Source organism: Oncorhynchus keta, unplaced genomic scaffold (assembly GCF_023373465.1).
Source record: "Oncorhynchus keta strain PuntledgeMale-10-30-2019 unplaced genomic scaffold, Oket_V2 Un_contig_17873_pilon_pilon, whole genome shotgun sequence".
Lineage (NCBI taxonomy): Eukaryota > Metazoa > Chordata > Actinopteri > Salmoniformes > Salmonidae > Oncorhynchus > Oncorhynchus keta.
This window is the reverse complement of record NW_026280624.1, coordinates 103,235-124,885: the sequence shown is the minus strand read 5'-3', so window position 1 is coordinate 124,885 and position 21,651 is coordinate 103,235. Positions and strand designations below refer to the sequence as shown.

At 44.7% G+C, this 21,651-nt stretch overlaps 1 protein-coding gene across 1 annotated transcript; it reads right to left on the bottom strand.

The window, feature by feature from the left end:
* Positions 1 to 1,752: 1,752 nt before the first annotated feature.
* Positions 1,753 to 11,075, bottom strand: cbx4 (chromobox homolog 4 (Pc class homolog, Drosophila)). Its single transcript, XM_052503753.1, has 5 exons — positions 10,734 to 11,075; positions 10,591 to 10,634; positions 9,768 to 9,833; positions 7,195 to 7,261; positions 1,753 to 5,529 (listed from the first exon to the last, which is right to left on the bottom strand). Exons 1-5 carry the CDS (start codon positions 10,800 to 10,802, stop codon positions 4,099 to 4,101), a joined length of 1,677 nt encoding a protein of 558 aa, XP_052359713.1. The 5' UTR covers positions 10,803 to 11,075; the 3' UTR covers positions 1,753 to 4,098.
* Positions 11,076 to 21,651: the final 10,576 nt, after the last annotated feature.

Below are 21,651 nucleotides of genomic sequence, written 5' to 3'. Positions count from 1 at the left end.
TACTGCCTTGCTCAAGGGCACATCGACAGATTTTTTCACCTAGTTGGCTCTAGGATTAGAACCAACAACCTTTCAATTACTGGCCCAATACTCTTAACCGCTAGGCTATCAGCCGATTAAAACTTTTTTCAAAATGTGTTAAATTGGCCCATCAATCTTGACATATCTATCTGTTCCAAAATTGAATGGCACACTCCCAGTGCCGAAAAACATTATTTGATAAGTAACTCCCAATGAAAGACCTCGGCATGTTTTCCAGTCCAGTCCAAGGTCTTTCACAATGTAACGGTTACACTGGCTTTAGATTAGGTCGATAGACAAGGTCATGGCCCATATTATGAAGTCTAAACAAGCCATTCAACATGTTCTGATGTTCATGTAACGTTTATGTATATGCATACTCCCTCCCAATATAGATAGTTCTACTTTCCTTGTTACACTTGACTGGTCTGGGCCCGAATCATTGAGAAGCGCGCCCGCCAGTAAACTCGCAAATTCCAGAAAGCAATACATTGACACATTTTGAGCCAAAATTCCAGGTATGTGCGCTTTTTTGCAACTGCATTCGAATCCATAATTTGGGTTGTCAATCAATTGGGCTTTGGGAGTTACTGTAGGCTACCATGCACATCTAAATAGAGTTAAGCATACATCTCAAATGGTCATTATGGAAACCCTAGATACAGTTGACAAATGTATAACGTCTCCCACCAAAAGACAAGGCAACCTGACGCATCTCACGGCCATTATATCGGCCGAATTATGAATAGATCGACTGCATGCTCATTAGACGAGCCTACTGGATAGGCCAAGGTTATGCGTGTGTGGGGAAAAGAACAACCGAAGACGAGGCCTACCACCCCATGACAGAACTTACCTGAAGGACAAATCTTGTATGTAGTCAGACCAAGACACATTGCTGAAACGGCACGTGAGTTTGTAAAAGCCTCAGTTGTGTTCTTACAAAAATGGAGTGAGTGTGAGAATAGGTCAGTTGTAGCCTACATCAAACAGCCTCCACATGTGCAGCTGTGCGTCTCATTCAAAGTTAATGTAAAAGACGTGAGACTTGGTTGATAGAAGTGAAAGTCTAATAGAGGTCTTCCTTCCCATTCTACAAAGCCTTTCACATTGTGATACAAGAGGTATCAATCACAATGTGATATTGCACAAGACCCTCACCCCCCCTCTATGTGGTAGTTCTGATTACATTCCTGCCAAGGGTCAAGCTGTCTCGCTCCAACAGAAGAATAACCCATCAGTAAAGTAGTAATAACACAAGTGCCCAGTAGTTATTTGACAGTTATTTAACAGTTATTTAAGACAGAAGGCCCTTTGTTCTGGATTGTATATGTGCTTATGCAACTTCATATGTGGTTCCATTCAGAGGTCACATTATTACCAACATTAATGTTTTTTAAAGGAAAGTTAGCCATTTTTGTCAAGTTGAAAACAAAAAACGTGGTCGGTAGCCAAGGCCTAAATATTAACTTTAGTGTCCAAATAAAGAACATCACATGGCATATAAGTAGAATAAGGTGAATCATTATTTAAAAAATATAAATATATATATATAATATTTTGGGGGGGTAGTTGAAGGCAATTATAATGCCTGTTACAATGTGCCAGTCTAAAAATATATTTTTTCCCATACTGACTGAAATAATACTTCAATTCATTTGCCTTAAGAACTGAATGTCATGCACAGCATGTCCCCATAGCAGGCCAAAGTCAGACAATGTCAGAAAAAGGTCCGTTCTCTTGCTTTATTGTAAAACATACCATAGCTGTGCCAACAGTACTAATTCCAGCCCCTCCCCATCGGAACACACCTTAAAACAGTTATTTTGCCTTTGAACCAACAAGTGCAGGGAAATGTAACCTGACTCCAACAAATCAATGGTAACCAAAAGGATTCAAAAAGTGACAGAGTTGTGCTAAATGTTGTACAGACAGGTATAAGATGTTCCATCTCTAATGCAGAGGGCATCTAAGTGAGCTTAGTTTTGGACAGCAAAATAATAATGATAATAAATAATATCTATTTAATCATTATCATCATAACAATCATATGTAAATCCATAATCTGTCATTTTCTTTCTTGCTTTGCATTCAGTGTGCATCGAAGGCAATTTAGACTGTAATGTAGGTTACATCCAACAAGGTTTCAACGACAGAAGAAACAACTCTAACATACACTTTAGCAGCAATATCAAAAGAGCTTGTGCTCATTGGATCATGTGTGTTAGGATCAAAATATCAGCCTCTAAACATAAGCGACTCACAATTAGCTTTTATATTTTGCACAGAGATGGGTGTTAGGAAACACTGAAAATACACATCTATGACTTGTAACCCAGGTAGCTTCGATAAGCTAAAGACAAAGAAGTTATACATGTCAATCTATCAGGCCTTTGTAAAGCAAGCGTCAATCGCAAGTTAAGATGAATGCCCCTACTGTATGTGTGAAATGCAGAGGAGGCTGGTGGGAGGAGCTATAGGAGGACAGTCATTATAATGGATGGGATGGAATTAATGGAACAGAGTCAAACATGTGGTTTCCATATGTTTGATATGTTTGACTCCAATCCATTTATTCCACTCCAGCCATTACGATAAGCCTTTCCTACCAGCCTCCTCTGGAGAAAAATGTCACCCTGTCATAAGGTCAACTTAAATGCAAAAATAGTCCTACATAGACCTGCCACAAATAGTTCTGCATAGACCTGCCACAAATAGTCCTACATAGACCTGCTGTATGGGCTTAGTAGACCATCTGTGGGGTCTTCACCAATGCAATGCATCAACCTAATTAGGGTCACAAGTCAATTCATCAGAATTTATCTTAAAGGAAAAATGACTCAGTTGATAAATGAAAACTCTGGTCATCATTACTCACCTCTGAGAGCTAATTTCTTAAATGGTTTGCCTTCCTGCCACCGTGCAATTCAATAGTGCACGTTATATTATACACTTTGTTTCCTCAAAAGGAAAACATGCAATGTAGCAGCTCATGGCTAAGATTGACAGGGTTTGCTGAAACCGGTGTTCAGTTAATTGAAATATATGTGTGTAACTCTAGTTTTCAAACGAGAGCATTGGAGGATTTGTCGGAAGTTCGCTTCAATCTCATGTCAGAGTACACCCCTCGGTGAAACTGGGTCTGTATGATGTTGCTGTGGGTGCCCGGCACACCCAACATTCATATTTGCATTTCTTCTTCCATTCATTTCTCCTGCACTCACAAACAATAACAAAAGTCACCAACGTGAAATATGACACAGTAGCCTCAGACTGAGCACACCTGGCTGGAGGGGATTGTAAAGCAATGGACATACGTATAAATCATATGGAGAATACATATACAGTACATAGTACAAATGAATATACACACATAGGTGAATGCAATGAAGTGCTTTTAAACGGATCTTTGATCACCATAGTTACTCAACATCATCTACTTATGGACCAAAATAACCACCATTATTAAGTAGAACATACTGTATGTATAAAACGGCTTACATCTCAGGCTAAACTCTTAGGAAAAAAAGGTGCTATCTAGAACCTAAAAGGGTCATTCGGCTGTCTACATAGGAGAACCCTTTGTAGGACTCTTTTCGGTACGAGGTAGAACCCTTTTGGTTCCAGGTAGAACCCTTTTGGGTCCGATGCAGAACCCTTTCCACAGAGGGTTCTACAAGGAACACAAAAGGGTTCTACTTGGAACCAGAAAGGGTTCTCATATGGGGACAGACAAAAAAAACTTTTCAAACCCTTTTTTCTAAGATTGTATATGTTTGGTATATACCATCAAGCCACAACAGCAAAAGTTATTCTATATGACTTGGTATTTCATAATGGACATTTCACTAGTAATTAACATCCACCTGAATGCAGTCACTGAAATCCACGAGGGCACTTTCTTGGCAACCACATTACCGAAGAGTTGAAGTATAAAACATCATAAGAAATGTATTGATTTTGAATTATAAATTATAAATCTCCATATGTACAAATCTTCACGTTTCTTTTTACATATACACATATTGATAAGGCCGTCAAATCAGAAGTCCTCTGTTTTGATTGATCCAGGGACTGTTAAACAGAAACGTATTCCTTAAAAGTGACCGTGAGACAGTTCGTGGTGATGTCAGTGATGACAATGTTGCCCATAAAAGGAGAGAACATTAAGACAGACTCTTCTTTAGCTTCCTCTGTAGTTGTTGTTGTTGTTGTCGTTGTCGTTGTCTCTGACTCCTGTACCACTGCAGTTGTATCCTTATGCTCCGGTTCTGGCTCTGGCACTGGCTCAGGTTCAGGTTGCTTTCTGGTTCTAGAACAGCTAAGATCCATAGGTTCTTCCTGACTGGTGCTGGTGTCCGTAATCTCATACCCATACCCGCTACTGCTGCTCCGGCGGGGGACAATGAGGTGGAGGTCCATGGGTTTGTCCTGGGGCGGAGTGGGCACAGCACTAGGGACACTGATGCTCCTGGAGCTCAGAAACTTTTTACACGCGCCCCTGTCCTCCTCGGGGTGGGAGAGCTTGCGTTTGCGGTCGTTATTTGTGGTGGGGAGTGTCCGGATCTGGTCCATAGGGCTAGGGGTGGGGAGACTAGTATCCATCGCCCAGGGGGAAGGGGTTGGGTTGGTGGTTAGCTGTAGGGGGTGATCATCCGGTAAGTCCGCCTGGCCCCTCGCAACCTCTGTGTTGTATTCCTCAGCCGTGCTGGGCGATGGTTTGGAGAAATGTCCGTCTTCTGGAGAGTGTTTCTTGGGATGCTCAGCGGCCGGCGTGGAACTGGCATTACAGATCTCTTTAGGGACATTGGTGGTTCCCTGTACCTTGGACATGTCTGACTGCTCAGTGTGTTGAGGTTTCTCTTCTCCAGTCAAGTCTGAAGAGTGTTTACCCTTGGCCGCCCCAGCCTTGTTGCCGTCCATGTACTTGCTCATGACGATGACAATGCGTCCATTCTTGTTCTTGTTCTTGATGATCTTCATCTTGCTGCTGACAGCACTGGGAAGCGCTGCCTCCTTTGGGCTGGGCTTCAGGGCGCATTCGCTCTCAGCCTCGTTGACACGCACCGCTGCTTTCTTCAGCTCCACCACTGTCACGTCTTTGACTTTGCTCAGGCAGCCCGTGTTTTTGTCGCGAACCCATTTCTGCTGCAGTGCCGGCGGCAGGTTCCACCCAGGGTTGGGATTGGTGGGCGGACTGGGTTCCTGACCTTTGACCATGTCTTTGGGCCTGGTGGACTGGGTGTTGTACATATTAGGGTCAGGCTGGTAGTGGTGGTGTTTCTTGCTGTTGAGCTGATAGAATAACTTCTTCTTCCCGTTGCCTAGCTGGTCCGCTGAGACTTCCTGTTTGCTGGGCTGGTACTGGTGGTGCTTCTTGCTGTTCAGCTGGTACTGTTGGGGCTGGGAGCGGTGCATCTGGATCGGGTCTGATCTGAGGTGGTTCTCGGCCTCCGGAGACTCCTCAAATCCAGCAGGGATGCTGGATCTCCGTGCAAACGACGGAAGCTGAAAAAGTCGGAAGACAATGGAAGGTTATTATTCTGAAAAATGAAGGCACTCCTTTCATCTTTTATTGTTCGGGTTTAACTGATGAGGGAGATAGAAGAGGCAAAAGATAACCAACAGAAATCTATCCTAAGTCTACATTTATGCTATGTTGCTTCTCATAACTAGTCCTTAGCCGTAGCCAGCAATCCAATCCAATTCAAAAGGACATTATAAATCCCCTCAAGGGTAATTCAAGACATTGTCGGAGCACAATATCATTGCATAAATTATCCACATACTGTAAGCCTAAATGCAACACACAGGCCTTGGCTAATGGCTACATTTGTACATTGGGATTCAGATGTTATCGGAACATTACATTCTAGTTCTTGGCTAACCTGGCATAAAGGACACAGACAACCGATCTATAACTTTGTGTGAGGAGAGCATCCAGTCAGTGTTCTCCTCCTGGGATTCCTTCCTCCATCTTCTCAGATCCCTCCCCCTCTTTCCCTCTCTACTTCCCATGCATGACCCACCCCCCAGGCCATGAGAATGCTATTTCAGAAAGGGGAGGAAGACGCTATGTCTGTGACCTCAGGGTCACTGAAGTGCCACTAGACATGTCACGCTTGATCCTTGATGTCAAACCACGTGCGGTTGTAGCAATGTGGTGTCTCTTAAAGGCCCACTTTGTAGAGACATTTTTGAGGATTGTCTATCCTTGCATCCATATCTATGAACTTGAGAGTGGTTACATTTCTCCAGCCTTATCCGTCAGCTTTGTAGCAAACTAAGTGGCAGGGCTGCCATTTTGTTGTTTTTCAAATTAAGTGGGTTTTTCAGGGCTTGACTACTCGTAGTAATAAACACAGTGGCACTAAATCACTAGCCGTTTGTAATTAAATCTGGCTCCAAGTGTGTTCTTACAAAATACTCAACCTCAGGGAACTGTGAACTATGTTCTGTTATTCTTTCACTTCTGCTTTGAATAATTCTAGAAAAGGCACATTTTAGAGCTAACAAATTGCTTGCGTGAAAATGGAATGGCATACCAAATTTCCCATAGGCAACATGGTTATTCATTTGGGGAGGAGAAAATAACACTTGTAAAATCTTAAAAGGGAAACAGCCATTTGCACATGTGGCTATTAGCATAAAATAAAATGAATGCGCTCAAGCAATACTTCCAGAGCCTGAGGCAACAAACTGGGTTTCATGATGAGTGTGTAGGTCAGACCAGCTGGAGGGCCCCATACCTCTCTCTCTCTTTCCTAATGCAAATCTACTCAAAATAACCACAGATATAATGACAGGGATCTCCAAAACACCTGACACTTGTGTGTTACAGAAACTTCTCCTCTCTCTCTCTCTCTCTCTCTCTCTCTCTCTCTCTCTCTCTTTCTCTCTCTCTCTCTCTTTCTCTTCTCTCTCTCTCTCTCTCTCTCTCTCTCTCTCTCTCTCTCTCTCTCTCTCTCTCTCTCTCTCTCTCTCTCTCTCTCTCTCTCTCTCTCTCTCTCTCTCTCTCTCTCTCTCTCTCTCTCTCTCTCTCTCTCTCTCTCTCTCTGCTGTTCAGTGGCATGGCAACAGAATGGCTGACTGAAAATCCAGTTATTTTTAAACAAATGGAACTATTAAACATAACAACAATATGGACAATAAGGCGGGGATGATGATCGTTACCTGGACTAAGAGATGTTTTGGTTTTGGTCCACGTTTACGATATCCCATCAACTGTTCCTGTCTCTCTCTGTAAAAGATGATGAAAAAACATATATTTACCATGAGGGTGGAGGTTGGCAGGAAACATCATCTTGTGTCATCAAAAGATGGTTGACGTATTGACATACTGGTAGCTTTACAACATATTAATGAACAGTACATATTGACAGATGTGCACAAACAAAACTAAGTTTGCAAATATATCCCTCTATTGGTCTTATTAATAATTCCATAGCATCTCTAGACCAATTTATTTTTGAAATAATCTCTTCAAGGTCGAAAGTGGAATTCTGATTTTGAAGGCTAATGAAGACCCATGTGTGACATGCTGCAAAGCATTCTGGTCTGTCTGTATTTGCATAACTCTCTCCATAGTAATATGCCCATCATTCCATATTCCCATTATAATGAAGGAATTCAATTAGTTCTACAGCAGGGGGAGAATCTCCCCCTCTCTTCCACATCCTCTCCCACAGCCAGTCCTTACACCTCCCTATGCTTCTGTCACAGTCAAATCCTAATTAGGGTCACATGGTGTGTATGAAATTGAATAAATACAAGGTTGAAGTAGGGTTTACTGAAAATGAAATAACTGCAGCACAACAGCATCTACCCTGCATAAAGATTAGGTGAACACAATGGTCTATTATTAACTATGCACATTTGAATATATTGGGTTGTATTCCCGAGTAAATTGTACTCACTGAATAAATGAATGTATAACTAGATTCCAGAGAACTATAGCCTACCAAGAATAACATTATATTTGTTTGGGTTTACAAAACTCTTCCCACAAAAAGAAGAGAGAGAGCTGTGCAGGACGTTATTATTCTGTTGTGATCATATGCACAGTCATGTCCATATGAAATAATTGCTCCCTGGTTGAGGCCTTAAGTCATAACATTCTCGTAAATATGACCCACTAGCCCAATGGCAGCTGGACTCGACCCACCCGCACCGCTGTGCATTAGCGAATGTGGCTAACACACAGCATTAATGTAGTATGTATTCTATGTATTATATGTTTAAGCAAAACACTGAGCAAACCCGTGATGACACGGCCAGTCCCCGTGAACATTCGGCATCATAAAGCAATAACGTGGTGTGATTTTACACCGGAGACGTCCAGCGGGGCAACCTCCCTTTATAGAAGATTTGGCAATTACAACCTCCCATGTCGATTCCCCTCCCCCATCCCCCGGGACCAGAGCAGAGCGAGCCGAACACACAGGCCTGCTCCTTCCCTCCCCACACAGCGCAGAAGCAGCGCTCTGAGACCGACCGTCCAGCCGACACCGACAAGGCCGCCGGGGGACTGGAGAATATGAGGTCGCCAACTGGAAATGCCGGAGAGCAGTGGATGTCAATTACGGTTTCCATAAATGTGATACCCATCCCCCGTGCTTTAGGCTTTCAGCCTTCTATGCATCTCCCTGTCCCCACACCGACGTGAAGCACGGAGTGGTGGTGGTGGCCTTTGGGGCGGGTAGCCTAGGTTATCCCGTGGGTGAGAGAGAGACCAGCCGCCTGCACCACGCAATGCTGTTGTGATAGGTTGTTGGAGTGAAATGATTGCGAGATATGTGGTCATCAACGCAATCGAGTATGCATGACATTGCATGTGATGTAGGCCATTTGTGAATTTGCGGCGCAAAATTGTTTAAGCCCTATTGGCTTTCGCACAGACATGATACTTTTATGCAGCCTTGCTTATAATCAACTCTCATAGATACTCCAAAGGTTTTAGCTAATACAAAGAGTATTCCGATCAATAGTTATTAAATAAAATGTGGTTTAAAATATCCCATTGCGTTTGAATGTAGCCAAACGATAGGCCTAATCATTCGTCTTAAAGCTAATTGTTGAAATCAGCCCATGTTTCGGACTACACAAGAGTGGTTTTGTCATTATAAGGACTTTCACAATGACATATTCATGAATTGACTCACAGGGACCAGACTATCAAAATAGTATTAGGCCTATATGCACAAATTCGTCGTTCATTCACAATAGCATCCCAGCGCCGTTATTTCCTCCAAAACTGGCTCACTTTTGACAGCAGCCCAAGTCTTCGATTGTAATAGGCTACACAATAGGGCCGTAAAAGGGTAAATTAGGCCAATAGGAAGATTGCTAATGAAGGATATTGACTTCATTATATATATTTACACAGGTTATTGATGGACAACCTCACACCGAATGTCTAATTACAACATCTTCCTCCGTTTATTTTTCTCAAGTTTATTTTATTTTGTAGCAGTTCTTTGCATAGGACTAGCCTACATTAACTGCCATGCCGTGGAGCATGGACTCATTGGGACCCAGACCTTGACAACAACCCATGGCATAGTCTAGGCTATTAAAATGCAGAATTTATTCCTAAAAAGTTCTCCCAACATTCAAACACATCCCCCCATGGGAGGCGGTGTGGTGTATGAATAACATGCGCTGCTACCCACCGCCCCCCTCCTCTCGTGACCATATAAGGTCATGACTCAACTCGAGGCTGCTAGGCCATATCCAAGGTCTCTCACCTGTTTTGGAACGCCACGAGAAGGCGCGGGTCAAGGATGTTTTCCTCGGGTTCCCATGTGTTGTATCTGTAGAAAGAACAGAAAACAATATGTCATCCATGTTGAGAAAAACAACATAGACTATTCCCTTTTACAATATAGAGGCTAAGGTTGTCTCAATATATTATAGGTTATGAATTACATACTGTCCTTGACTCTAGCCCACAACGTCGTTACAATAGTCTTCATGCGTAAAGTAGCCTATACACCAGCATGTTCCAAAAATGTGTTATAGCCTACTAATGGGTTCATCTCTTGGATGATTCACTATGTCTGGCAAGGGAAGCCAATTCCAAAACCAATGCGGATCATGCCTGCCATAGCAAATAACCCTGGGTATGTCTCAAGTAGGCTGCGCGAGAGAGAGAGCAGTACACCATTCAAAAGACAGGGTAGGGTCCCTGCTCTATCCAAACGCGAACGGTATAAGACCAATACTCTTTGCACTGTGCACCGAGTTACAGTCGGCCATTTTAACACCACTGTCTCGTAAATTCGCTGGCAGTGCAGAAATAATTAAAACGGGATTACATGGCTGTGCCTACCCCCTTCCCTCGCATAAATTAGTGAAGGCATCCGTATCGCTCTCCCTCTCTTTCTCGCTGGCTTTCTCGCTCCCCTCTATCTCTATTTAGCTCGCGTGCGCGTCCCCGTAGCTGCCTTTCGAGCGAGGATTTATTTTTTGAAAAACAAAATCGGTTGCTGTCTGCAAAATCCACATATGGGTACTATCGTGTGTCCGAGCATTTAAAATCATATGAGCAATACAATGTTTCACACTTACTTGGGAGACCACCCTCTCCACTTTACCAGGTATTCTATTTTGCCCTGTAGGAGAAGGGAGAAAGAGAGAGATTCGGTGAGAAAACCGATAACATTCTAATTGAGCTCAACGCTATTGAAATGTGCATTGGAGATAAGTTTTACCTTCCGAATGCGCTTCTTTTCGATACCCTCCACCGCAAAGACGTGCTCTCCCGCGGCAGGTAGCTCCATTCTGGCTTGAATCCGTTTGAAACGAACGAACGTTGAAATACGTCGATGCCTTCGTTCACTCGGTGCGTTCTCTCCTTTGGTAATTTTCCAGTTATAAGAAACCAAACTGTAATCCCTCCACCACTCCTCTCTCTCGCTCCTTCTCGCTCTCTCTGTCGCTCTCTTGCCCCCTCTCTCTCACACACACACACTCTAGCTGGGTCCTGGCTCGAAGGCAGTAAACAGAAAGATATCCACAGTCCACACTAGTGGGGCTGCAAGAACACTTCATGCAATAGCCAGGCACATGACGTCAGAGCGAAGAGGGGGAGGTGAAAGGCAGAGGTTTGTGCCCGCTCCGTGTGTGTGGAGCAGAGTTGGGCTGCAAGAGACAGGCAGCTATGGAAATGATAATCCATTACTGTATCATTTACATCCACGAGCAAACCATACCTTTGTTGACTAAATATGTATCCTATACCAGGTTCATTCGATCTGCACAATGTGTATGTTGAATTGGAATCTTCCAATGCCATTTAGAAAAATAAAATACAAAAATGTAGTTTGTATTTTATGTTTAGGACTTTTCAGAGGTGTATAACAACATGCTATTGATGCTTTATAGTCTATTTTCCCCAAAAATGATACTTGGCTATTTGTATCATCAACTTGCTGGGAATAGAATGGAATTGAACATAATATAATATAAGGCGCAGGTGCAAAGTCTTCTCCGAATGTTAGGCACAATAGGCGCGATACGATGATCGTGTCTGTAAATGTAATACATACATTATGCAATGGTTTCAAGAATTGCTAATCAAAATACGTTATGAAAGAGTTTTCATAATGAAGCCGAAGAGCCGAAATTGGTCAGTGGGACAACACGTGTCAACCTTCAGATTAATATAAACGTGTTGTTGTGGATGCTGAAAATGTTAATAATAACTTTACATTATTCAAAGGGAAATTGTGTCATATTTTAAGGTTTCCTAAAGAAATGGGCACAATTCAATGAAGAGGGGCATTCAGTGGGCATTGGTTTAATGCGACCCCAGTAGGCTAGGCTATGCGTCATGTTCTTCAACGACGACCAAAAGCTGCCTATTGACTTTACCTTTTAACTTTCATGATCATACTCAATGCAGTAGCCTGCTTGAATTATTGTAAAATGTGGAGAGCCTATCGGTTATGAGGTTACCAAATATCTAGGTCATGCACTAGGCTACTCTACACCGAAACCACTTTCGTATACCCCTGTCCTTCACAAATGCCATTTGAACATTGATAGACATCAGACGACTGCTGTAATCGATATTTTGCGTAACTTTAGGCTTATATTAGCCATATATGGCTAAATGTGCTCTCTAAAATGTAACTCAATAATATTTCAATAGGCTATTAAAATGCATGTGCAGAAAGATACGAGCTATAGTAAAGCAACTTCATATGCTACCCTGCTGTGTCGGGTACTACTTCATTTAATAGTTGTGCCATTAATATTTAAGCTACTCGTTTGTAGGAAATTAATGATTGATTAGACGACCGATAACACCATTGCGCATTTGGTGTATATGCCGCAATGGTGACACATTTTGATCAGGTCTACCTCGAAACGATTAGACGAGGGGTAAGTCGAGAAGTCAACACCAAAATGCCAAGTATTCTAGCTGATTACATAAAGCGTTTCCCTCTCAACTATAATTCAGCACCAAAAGGGTTAATGCACGATCTTGCATAGAGCGGCAACCGCCAGCCTATTGCAACCAGGCACGATACAGCGCTGCCCTTCCTTATAAGGTAATGGATAGAAACGAGTGTAATATCACACCGTGTAATAATTAAAAGCCATGTTTCACACTCGAAATACATACTGGGCGACGTCCTGATACCGCCTGCCGTAAAAGCGCTCGTGAAAACGACGGATTTGGATCATATTCACGGTTTTCATTTGCCCTTCAACTGCGGTCAGAGAGCGAATACGCCCTGCTCCCTTAGCAACAGCATTCGGAGCGAAATACAATTTAACTGGGACTGTAGAGCCAATACAGCCCGTAATTAAATGTCATAGGTAGCGCTCACGTTTTTCTATCGTTTGCGAATTTCCTGTCTTATTAGTTAAGCGTTTTAGAAACGAAATGCATGGCTGGAGGCAACATGAAGCCGTGGAGTGAAGACGATATCTATAATTTAGAGGTGTTCTTTTCAATGGCTGTAAAATTGTATATAGTAGTAGGCTACATGCATTCATTCCCCTTCCATGAAGTGATATTAGTAGGGATGATTTTATGACACATTGAAGGGATCATTCATTGTTCATTGGCTGCTCCTGACGCAGCCATTCTGTCATTCTGCTGCCGACTTTTCCCTGATAAGAGTTTGATGGAATGTCGCAAGTGCATTTTTGTGTTGTCTCTCACGTCGATACAAACATCCAACTCAGCACAACCACATAACACACTAACTAACCTTGTATAATCACCACTGAACAGAGACGAACGAGCCTACTAAAGTAGGCTTAGAAACGCATTGCACATAAATACATTGTTGTTTCAGAAGGTCTGTTTGAACTACGTGATATGGTTTTATGTTGTAGTTTTTGTTTTTGTTTCAGCATTTAGTTTTCAAGTAAAACAAATATCGCCCCATTTAATAAACCCTATTCCAGACTCACAAACTACTGTAGGCTGTGAGAATTCAGGTGTAGGCTAAATAAACCAACCTGCCAACCCTGCGAGAATTGGTCATCATTTGGGTGTGGTTGCACATTTGCAAGTAGACTCTTTTAATACATGGTCTCACACCTTGATTACATGATACGTTTCCCGCCGTGTTGGCCTATAGCCAATGTTGTTCTCGACCCATATGATCATTATATCCGCCTCTGAACACACAGGTACAAAAACTCACTGGTTTGACTCCAGACTCTGATGCATCTCTAGTCAATAGCTGTGCCAATAGTTTTAGATAAAGGCAATCAACTTCGATTGTTCATTCCGACTAATAAAGGATTAGGATGCTTAAATACAACCGTTTCTAATTCATATTGTTGGATGTGTATTGAAGATAGTAGCTCTTCCATTCCGACAGTGTTTCTATAGCACCACATTGTTTATTTTATAGAGAGCATTTATTTAGCCGTGTTGAATCCAAACATTGTAAAATAATTATATAGTTATGAAAGCAGCAATTGAACAAAAAAAATTACTTGAATTGATTGAAGTTTATTAACAGATAATTGCACTTTATAAAGCGGGAATAGGCCTATGCGTAAAACGGTAGGCACAATGTACCAATGCTGCACGCAGTGTATTTCAACGTTTCTCCATGACATACGTTCATAGTCTAAGTCTATATAAGTTGTGTCTATTTGTAACCGATCTTGTATGATCTTGTATGAACCGTGGACGATGTTTACCCACAATTACTACGTTATTTTATTTACACTAACTTCTCAAGTCTGAGAAACAAAATACCTCGTTTTTGTAGTGTAAAGCGACTGTAAAATTGACACGACAGCCGAGCCAAAAAGACAGAATAAATGTTTTCAAATGAGAAATGGCATGGCACAGGTTCTAAAAATGTAAAACATTTCTGCTATTGTTAAGCTATCAGATATGAAGGTCAAAATGCGGTGGATTGCAACTCCATTGGAATGTCCATGACGGTGTTACAGCAAACGAATGTTAGATATGCATGTACATACATGGGCCTGGGTTAGAATGTAGAAGCGTTCTGTTCCGTCATCACATGGGTAGCTCATTTATCATAGAATGGATGGTGGAAGCACTGTGCCATTTAATACATGAAATAACTGATGGTTTACCACTGTTTATCAGACTGGGCTAAGCCTTTGGGCAGGAACATTCTTTATAGAATACACAAATGCTGTAGTCTCATATGTTGTATTTCGTTATTACTTGTGTACATTTGCGCTGTGTGTAGATCTTCACTATACCTCATAGGGCAAGAGAGGTCTGCAGCTCTCCAGGAAGTGAGAGAGTAAAAGAGATTGAGAAAGAGGTGTGTGCATGTTTTGTGTATGTGTGTGCCTGTGTGTGTGCCTGTGTGCGTGTGTGTATATCTGTGTGTGTTCAGCAGGGCCCAGGGTCAGGCTAAACCGTGATCTCTGCTCCCCTCACCGTGGGGAGTCATGAGGCGGTGAGGAGAGTGATGCTGGGTGAGATCCCAGACTATGACCTTTTCACAGACTCATCCCAGAGCCTCTCTCTCTCTCTCTCTCTGCTCACAGTCTCTCTCTCACAGCCTGCCTGTATAATCATCCAACCCACAAAATGGTGTCTGCTTAGAGAGGGCTTGGCACTTGTAGTGCCCAGACTGTGCCAACTGGTGAAATGGAGAGATCTGGGTGGCAGGGCAAAGTGGGGCAGAAGAGGGAGAGAATACAAGAGAAAGAGGAGAGAGTGAAGAGGGCAAAGAGAGGGAGAGGAAATGTCAAAAAGAGAAGGAGAAGAGCATTAGAACGGGAGGGATGGGAGGAGGGAAAGAGGAGAGAAAAAGAGAGATATGAGAGAGAGAGAGAGAGAGGCAGCAGCACCAGCAGCAGTAACAGCAGCAGGACCACAACGGATGCCTGCATTGCTCAGCCAAGCATCTGATTCATCTCTCACAGAAAGATGGAAGAAAAGAGGATTGGATGAGGGGACAGAGTGGAGGGGTAGAGGGGTAGAAGGGGTTGGGGGGTATTACAAAAATGTTAAGAGGGCCCTACAGCCATTCTCACAACGCTCAGTGGGCGGTCATTAAGCCCCCCTATCAAACAGGCTGATGTGGCAGGGAGAGGGGGAGACGCACAGAATTAGGAGGGGACGTTTTCCCTCCATGAGAATGCAGTTTGAGATTCTTCAAGCTGTATACTGTATATCTGGCAACCTTGAAACACTTGGATTTTCGACAATGCGGTTTAGCTTATTCCAAGCCTTGTCGAATTAGCAACTCTATTATGGGGAAGGAAGTGATTTTGTTTGCACGCTTGGAAAAAAAGCATAATCAATGCATTGTAATCACTGCATTCATTTAGATCAATTCTGTCATAGTAGAATATGCCAAGTAAACATATGAATTCATTGAAAATGATGTGACAATACAGCTGGTCATTTTAAATCCAGACTCCTAGCATTGAGGTTTTAATGCAGCTATCTCCCTTCATCTTGGTCTTTTTCTGACACATGTTCAATTATGATAATGGTAACAAATGAAAGCCATTAGTATCCAATTAATCTTGGCACGCTGCAGATTTTAAAGGCCCAGTGTAGTCAAAAACGTGATTTCCTGTGTTTTGTATATATTTCCACACTATGAGGTTGGAATGATACTGTGAAAATGTGAAAATGATGACAATGCCCTTCTAGTGTAAGAGCTGTTTGAAAAGACCACCTGAAATTTCTGCTTGTTTTGGTGGGTTGGAGTTACACATGATGCAGGTAAATTAGTTAATAGACAAATAGAGAAAGAGAGTTCCAAACTTCTCTCCCAATAACAGTTAATTCTCAGTTTCCCCCTCCCCACTTAGACCACTCCCAGGTAGTCCAAGCCAAATTCTTGCTTGAGAAATTGCTCTTTGTTAAGAAGCTATTTTTCTTTCTTTTTGACCATTTTAATCGAAAACAATCACGGGAAGGAACTTAATTATTACCCAGAAATGATTTGATATTGTGATAAAAATGTCTCCATTCGACCTTTAATGCAGCCTACAGCCTCTGCATCAGGCTGTATGGACTGAGTGTATTAATGTGGGAGGGAAGTGGAAATTCCTCCTCCAGTGTCTTTGTCAGGCCCATTGTTGTCGTGTGGGGCTGGTCCATGGAGAGGAGCTCTCTGTGAGGGTGGGCTGCCTCACTTTCCTCCCTGCCTGCCTGTCGTCGTGTGGGGCTTGCTCAGTCACCCCCCCTAACCACCCCTCCTGTGACCCCCCTCTACTCCCATACCCAGGAGCCTGAGCAAGGGGTGTGTGGGTGGGAGTGAGGGGGAGTGGGGAGGGGGGCTGATAGAGAGCACCATGCTCCCTGGGGATGGGAGGTCGAGCAGGGTGTGTGGGTGGGAGTGAGGGGGAGCGGGGAGGGGGGCTGATAGAGAGCACCATGCTCCCTGGGGATGGGAGGTCGAGCAGGGTGTGTGGGTGGGAGTGAGGGGGAGCGGGGAGCGGGGCTGATAGAGAGCACCATGCTCCCTGGGGATGGGAGATCTAGTAGGGTGTGTGGGTGGGAGTGAGGGGGAGCGGGGAGGGGGCTGATAGAGAGCACCATGCTCCCTGGGGATGGGAGGTCTAGTAGGGTGTGTGGGTGGGAGTGAGGGGAGCGGGGAGGGGGGCTGATAGAGAGCACCATGCTCCCTGGGGATGGGAGGTCTAGTAGGGTGTGTGGGTGGGAGTGAGGGGGAGGGGGCTGACAGAGAGCACCATGCTCCCTGGGGATGGGAGGTCTAGCAGGGTGTGTGGGTGGGAGTGAGGGGGAGCAGGGCTGACAGAGAGCACCATGCTCCCTGGGGATGGGAGATCTAGTAGGGTGTGTGGGTGGGAGTGAGGGGGAGCGGGAGGGGGGCTGATAGAGAGCACCATGCTCCCTGGGGATGGGGGCTCTAGTACGGTGTGTGGGTGGGAGTGAGGGGGAGCGGGGAGGGGGGCTGATAGAGAGCACCATGCTCCCTGGGGATGGGAGGTCTAGTAGGGTGTGTGGGTGGGAGTGAGGGGAGCGGGTAGGGGGGCTGACAGAGAGCACCATGCTCCCTGGGGATGGGAGGTCTAGCAGGGTGTGTGGGTGGGAGTGAGGGAGCGGGTAGGGGGCTGACAGAGAGCACCATGCTCCCTGGGGATGGGAGGTCTAGTAGGGTGTGTGGGTGGGAGTGAGGGGGAGCGGGAGGGGGCTGATAGAGAGCACCATGCTCCCTGGGGATGGGAGGTCTAGTAGGGTGTGTGGGTGGGGGGAGTGAGGGCACCATGGAGGGAGATCGTAGGAGGGGGAGCTGGCTGATAGAGAGCACCATGCTCCCTGGGGATGGGAGGTCTAGTAGGGTGTGTGGGTGGGAGTGAGGCGGAGCGTGGAGGGGGGCTGATAGAGAGCACCATGCTCCCTGGGGATGGGAGGTCTAGTAGGGTGTGTGGGTGGGAGTGAGGGGAGCGGGAGGGGCTGATAGAGAGCACCATGCTCCCTGGGGATGGGAGGTCTAGTAGGGTGTGTGGGTGGGAGTGAGGGGGAGCGGGGAGGGGGGCTGATAGGGAGCACCATGCTCCCTGGGGATGGGAGGTCTAGTAGGGTGTGTGGGTGGGAGTGAGGGGGAGCGGGAGGGGGGCTGATAGAGAGCACCATGCTCCCTGGGGATGGGAGGTCTAGCAGGGTGTGTGGGTGGGAGTGAGGGGGAGCGGGAGGGGGGCTGATAGAGAGCACCATGCTCCCTGGGGATGGGAGGTCTAGCAGGGTGTGTGTGGTGGAATCTGCTGCAGCAGACCTGTCAATAGTGTATCGAGCCACGGTGCTATGCTGGCCTGGGATGCAGTCTATGTACAGTCTTTGGATTCTACAGGGCAGGCATAACACACAAATACAGAAGGAATAGATACAGACTACTGCCCTCAATTATACCTATGTAGCAAACGCAGTTTCCCACCCCAGCTGTGAGACAATGTCTGTTTCCATGTTTGACCGTAAAGATGTGGTTTCATCTTTATGAACTACAGCCCACTGTCTCTTTGTTCTTGGAACGTGGAGTGGGTCCATTCATTAGTGTCTCAGGCTGACATCCCATAACTGGAGCTCTTTCTTCAGATTCACTTCCTCTTCCTGGCCCCTGTTATGTTAATGATGAGTGGCATAGCCAGGCCCGTCGTCTTTGGCTGAGTGCTTATAATCCTTGTTGTCTTCCCCTTCCGTCTCTTGGGACGGCTTATTTGCTTGTTTTAATTGCATTTTAATTTACAATAGCCTGGAAAGACTGTGACGAGAAGCTCTCTCTCTCTCTCTGTCTCTCATATTCTAAGAGACCTCTAACATACAACAATAGCAATGCCAAGCGCAGCCCACACCGCGTCTCCAAGTCAACACAACAAACCAGCAGGTATATATCACAACCTGGTTTACTCTATAGTGTATATGAGAGGTCAGTGGCAGTTCAAAACCAATCAACTGTCTGGCCAGATAGAATGGACAGCGAGAGCGGCTGGATGTTAGAAGTCCATGATGTAGATGGAAAGAGCAGGTCTAATAAGAGGAAGGGTGGAGGGGAGAAGAGAGGAGGCAGACAGACAGTTTAATGTGCTGGTCTATCTATATGGAAATTCAGTCACTCTGGCTCCTGCCATGCTGATTCTTTTTTTTATTTCAGACTTGATTTTGATTGGCTTGTGGGAAAGCAAAGAGGAGTTCAGAAGAATGGTCCAGAGATAAGACTGGCTTTCTTATTTGGGCAAAGAGCACAATGTGGATTAGAGATTTGTATTAAATCTATAGAGACAGTAGGGCTGGGGTAGGAGGACTGACGTTTTGTTTCAATCACTTAGACATTTGCAGTCCACTGCTTTTTGGGATTGGCACATAAGAAACAAAGGCATGGATGAATGGATTTGTTTTCTCTCTCTCTCCCTCTCTCAGTATTCTCTCTCTTTTTCTTTCTTTGAGGGACTCGTGTGTCAAAAATCATAAACATACAGTACGTATACTGTAAATATCCACACACACACGCACACACACACACACACACACACACACGCACGCACGCACACGCACGCACACACTCACGCACTCACACACACACACACACACACACACACACACACACACACACACACACACACACACACACACACACACACACACACACACACACACACACACACACACACACACACACACACACACACACACACACACACACACACACACACAAATAACACAATACACAAATGTACTTCCCACTTCCCTCCTCTCATGTTTACCTACACCTGAGGCTGATGTCCTACGGCATTCCTTTCTCTTCTCTCTCTCTCTCTCTCTCTCTCTCTCTCTCTGTCTCTCTCTTTCTCTCTGTGTTTGTGTATGTTGGTGTGCACTTGTATGTGTATGTGTGTGTGTGCATGCTTTCGTGCCTATGTGTGCACATGCATGCGTGTGTATGTGTGTGTCTCAACCACTCATCCGCCTGACATACCTTGTAACATGCATTGAAAAAAGAGAAAGAAATCACTGTCATGTCCCACAGTGAAGTGTAACTCTCAGTCAATCTGTCCCCTCTTTCACCAAGCAGACCCTCCCAGTGGCATCCATATACCAGCTTACCAACAATAGAGACCCTGCTTCATAATGTGCTTCCCAAGACAAAGATACAACATACCACAGATACAATGGAGGCTGGTGAGGGGAGGAAGGCTCATAATAATGGCTGGAATGGAGTCAATGGAATGGTATCAAACACATCAAACACCTGGTTTCCATGTGGTGGTTACCATTCCATTGACTCCATTCCAGCCATTATTATGAGCCGTCCTCCCCTCACCAGCCTCCACTACACAGATAGAGGAAAGCACTACACAGTAAGCAATGAAAAGCTGATACATTTTAAGCTGTAAAAGGTCTTATTCAGCAAAGTGTTTAATTGATAACGATGCTATGGGTGTTTTCATTAGAAATATATTTGAGAGCAGGAGAGAGGGTATTTACCAGGATAGGAGGATTGCATTGGTTATTTCAAGCCTCTCAAATGGGCTGCACCCCAAATGGCACCCTATTCCCTTTATAGTGCACTATTTTGGACCAGGGCCCTGGTCAAATGTAGTGCACTATATAGGGAATATGGTGTAATTTGGGACTCGCCCAAGGTCTCCAATATTGTTTCTATATGACATACTATATGTCTCATGTCTGTGTGATGGTTATTTAAAGGGAGCGGTATGGATTTTCTCCCCCATTCAACTTAATGGTAAATCAATAGCCTAGCTGGATAAAAGATGGGAGACGGAATTGAAGTGGAAACACAGAAACAATATGAATAAATATATATTTAAACTGCTGTTTTTAATCTAATGGGCTGGTTTATGTGTTTCTTTTTCTCATACTTTTACTGAGCACCAACGTCCTATCACTGTAAGTTTGTTGGTTGGGGCCTCCTGAGTGGCGCAGCAGTCTAAGGCACTGCATCCGGGTTCGATCCCAGGCTCTGTTTCAGCCGGACGAGACCGGGGGACCCATGAAGTGGTGCCATGAGGCGGCACACAATTGGCCCAGCGTTGTCCGGGTTAGGGGAGGGTTTGGCCAGCCGGGATGTCATTGTCCCGTCGTGCTCTAGTTACTCCTTGTGGCGGGCCGGGCGCATGCACGCTGACTTCGGTCGCCAGCTGTACGGTGTTTCCTCCGACACATTGCTGTGGCTGGCTTTTGGGTTAAGCGAGCAATATGTCAACAAGCAGTGTGGCTTGGTGGGGTCGTGTTTCAGAGGACGCATGGCTCTCAACATTCACCTCTCCTGAGTACGTACGGGAGTTGTAGCGATGGGACAAGACTGTAACTACCAATTGGATACCACAAAATTGGAGCGAAAAAGGGGTAAAAAGTACAAATAAATATTTGGTGGTTTGAATATTGGAGGTTATTATTGGCCAGAACATACAGAATGTTGTAGAGAGAAATGCTGTACAAAGCAGATACATTCTATCCAGAACAGAGTGAAGTTTAAGTGTGTGCGATTCCTGTTTTGTTTGGATTGGGAACGTGTAAGTGTGTATGTTTGCGAGTGTGTGTGTATGAGCATGCGTCCGCATGTGTACCCATAAGCCTGCGTGTGTGTGAGAATCCTGTCAGCTTGCAGTCGTCTGACATCATGTTCCAAAAGGGATATTTCCACGGGCCCAGGGAAGGGAAGGGAGGAG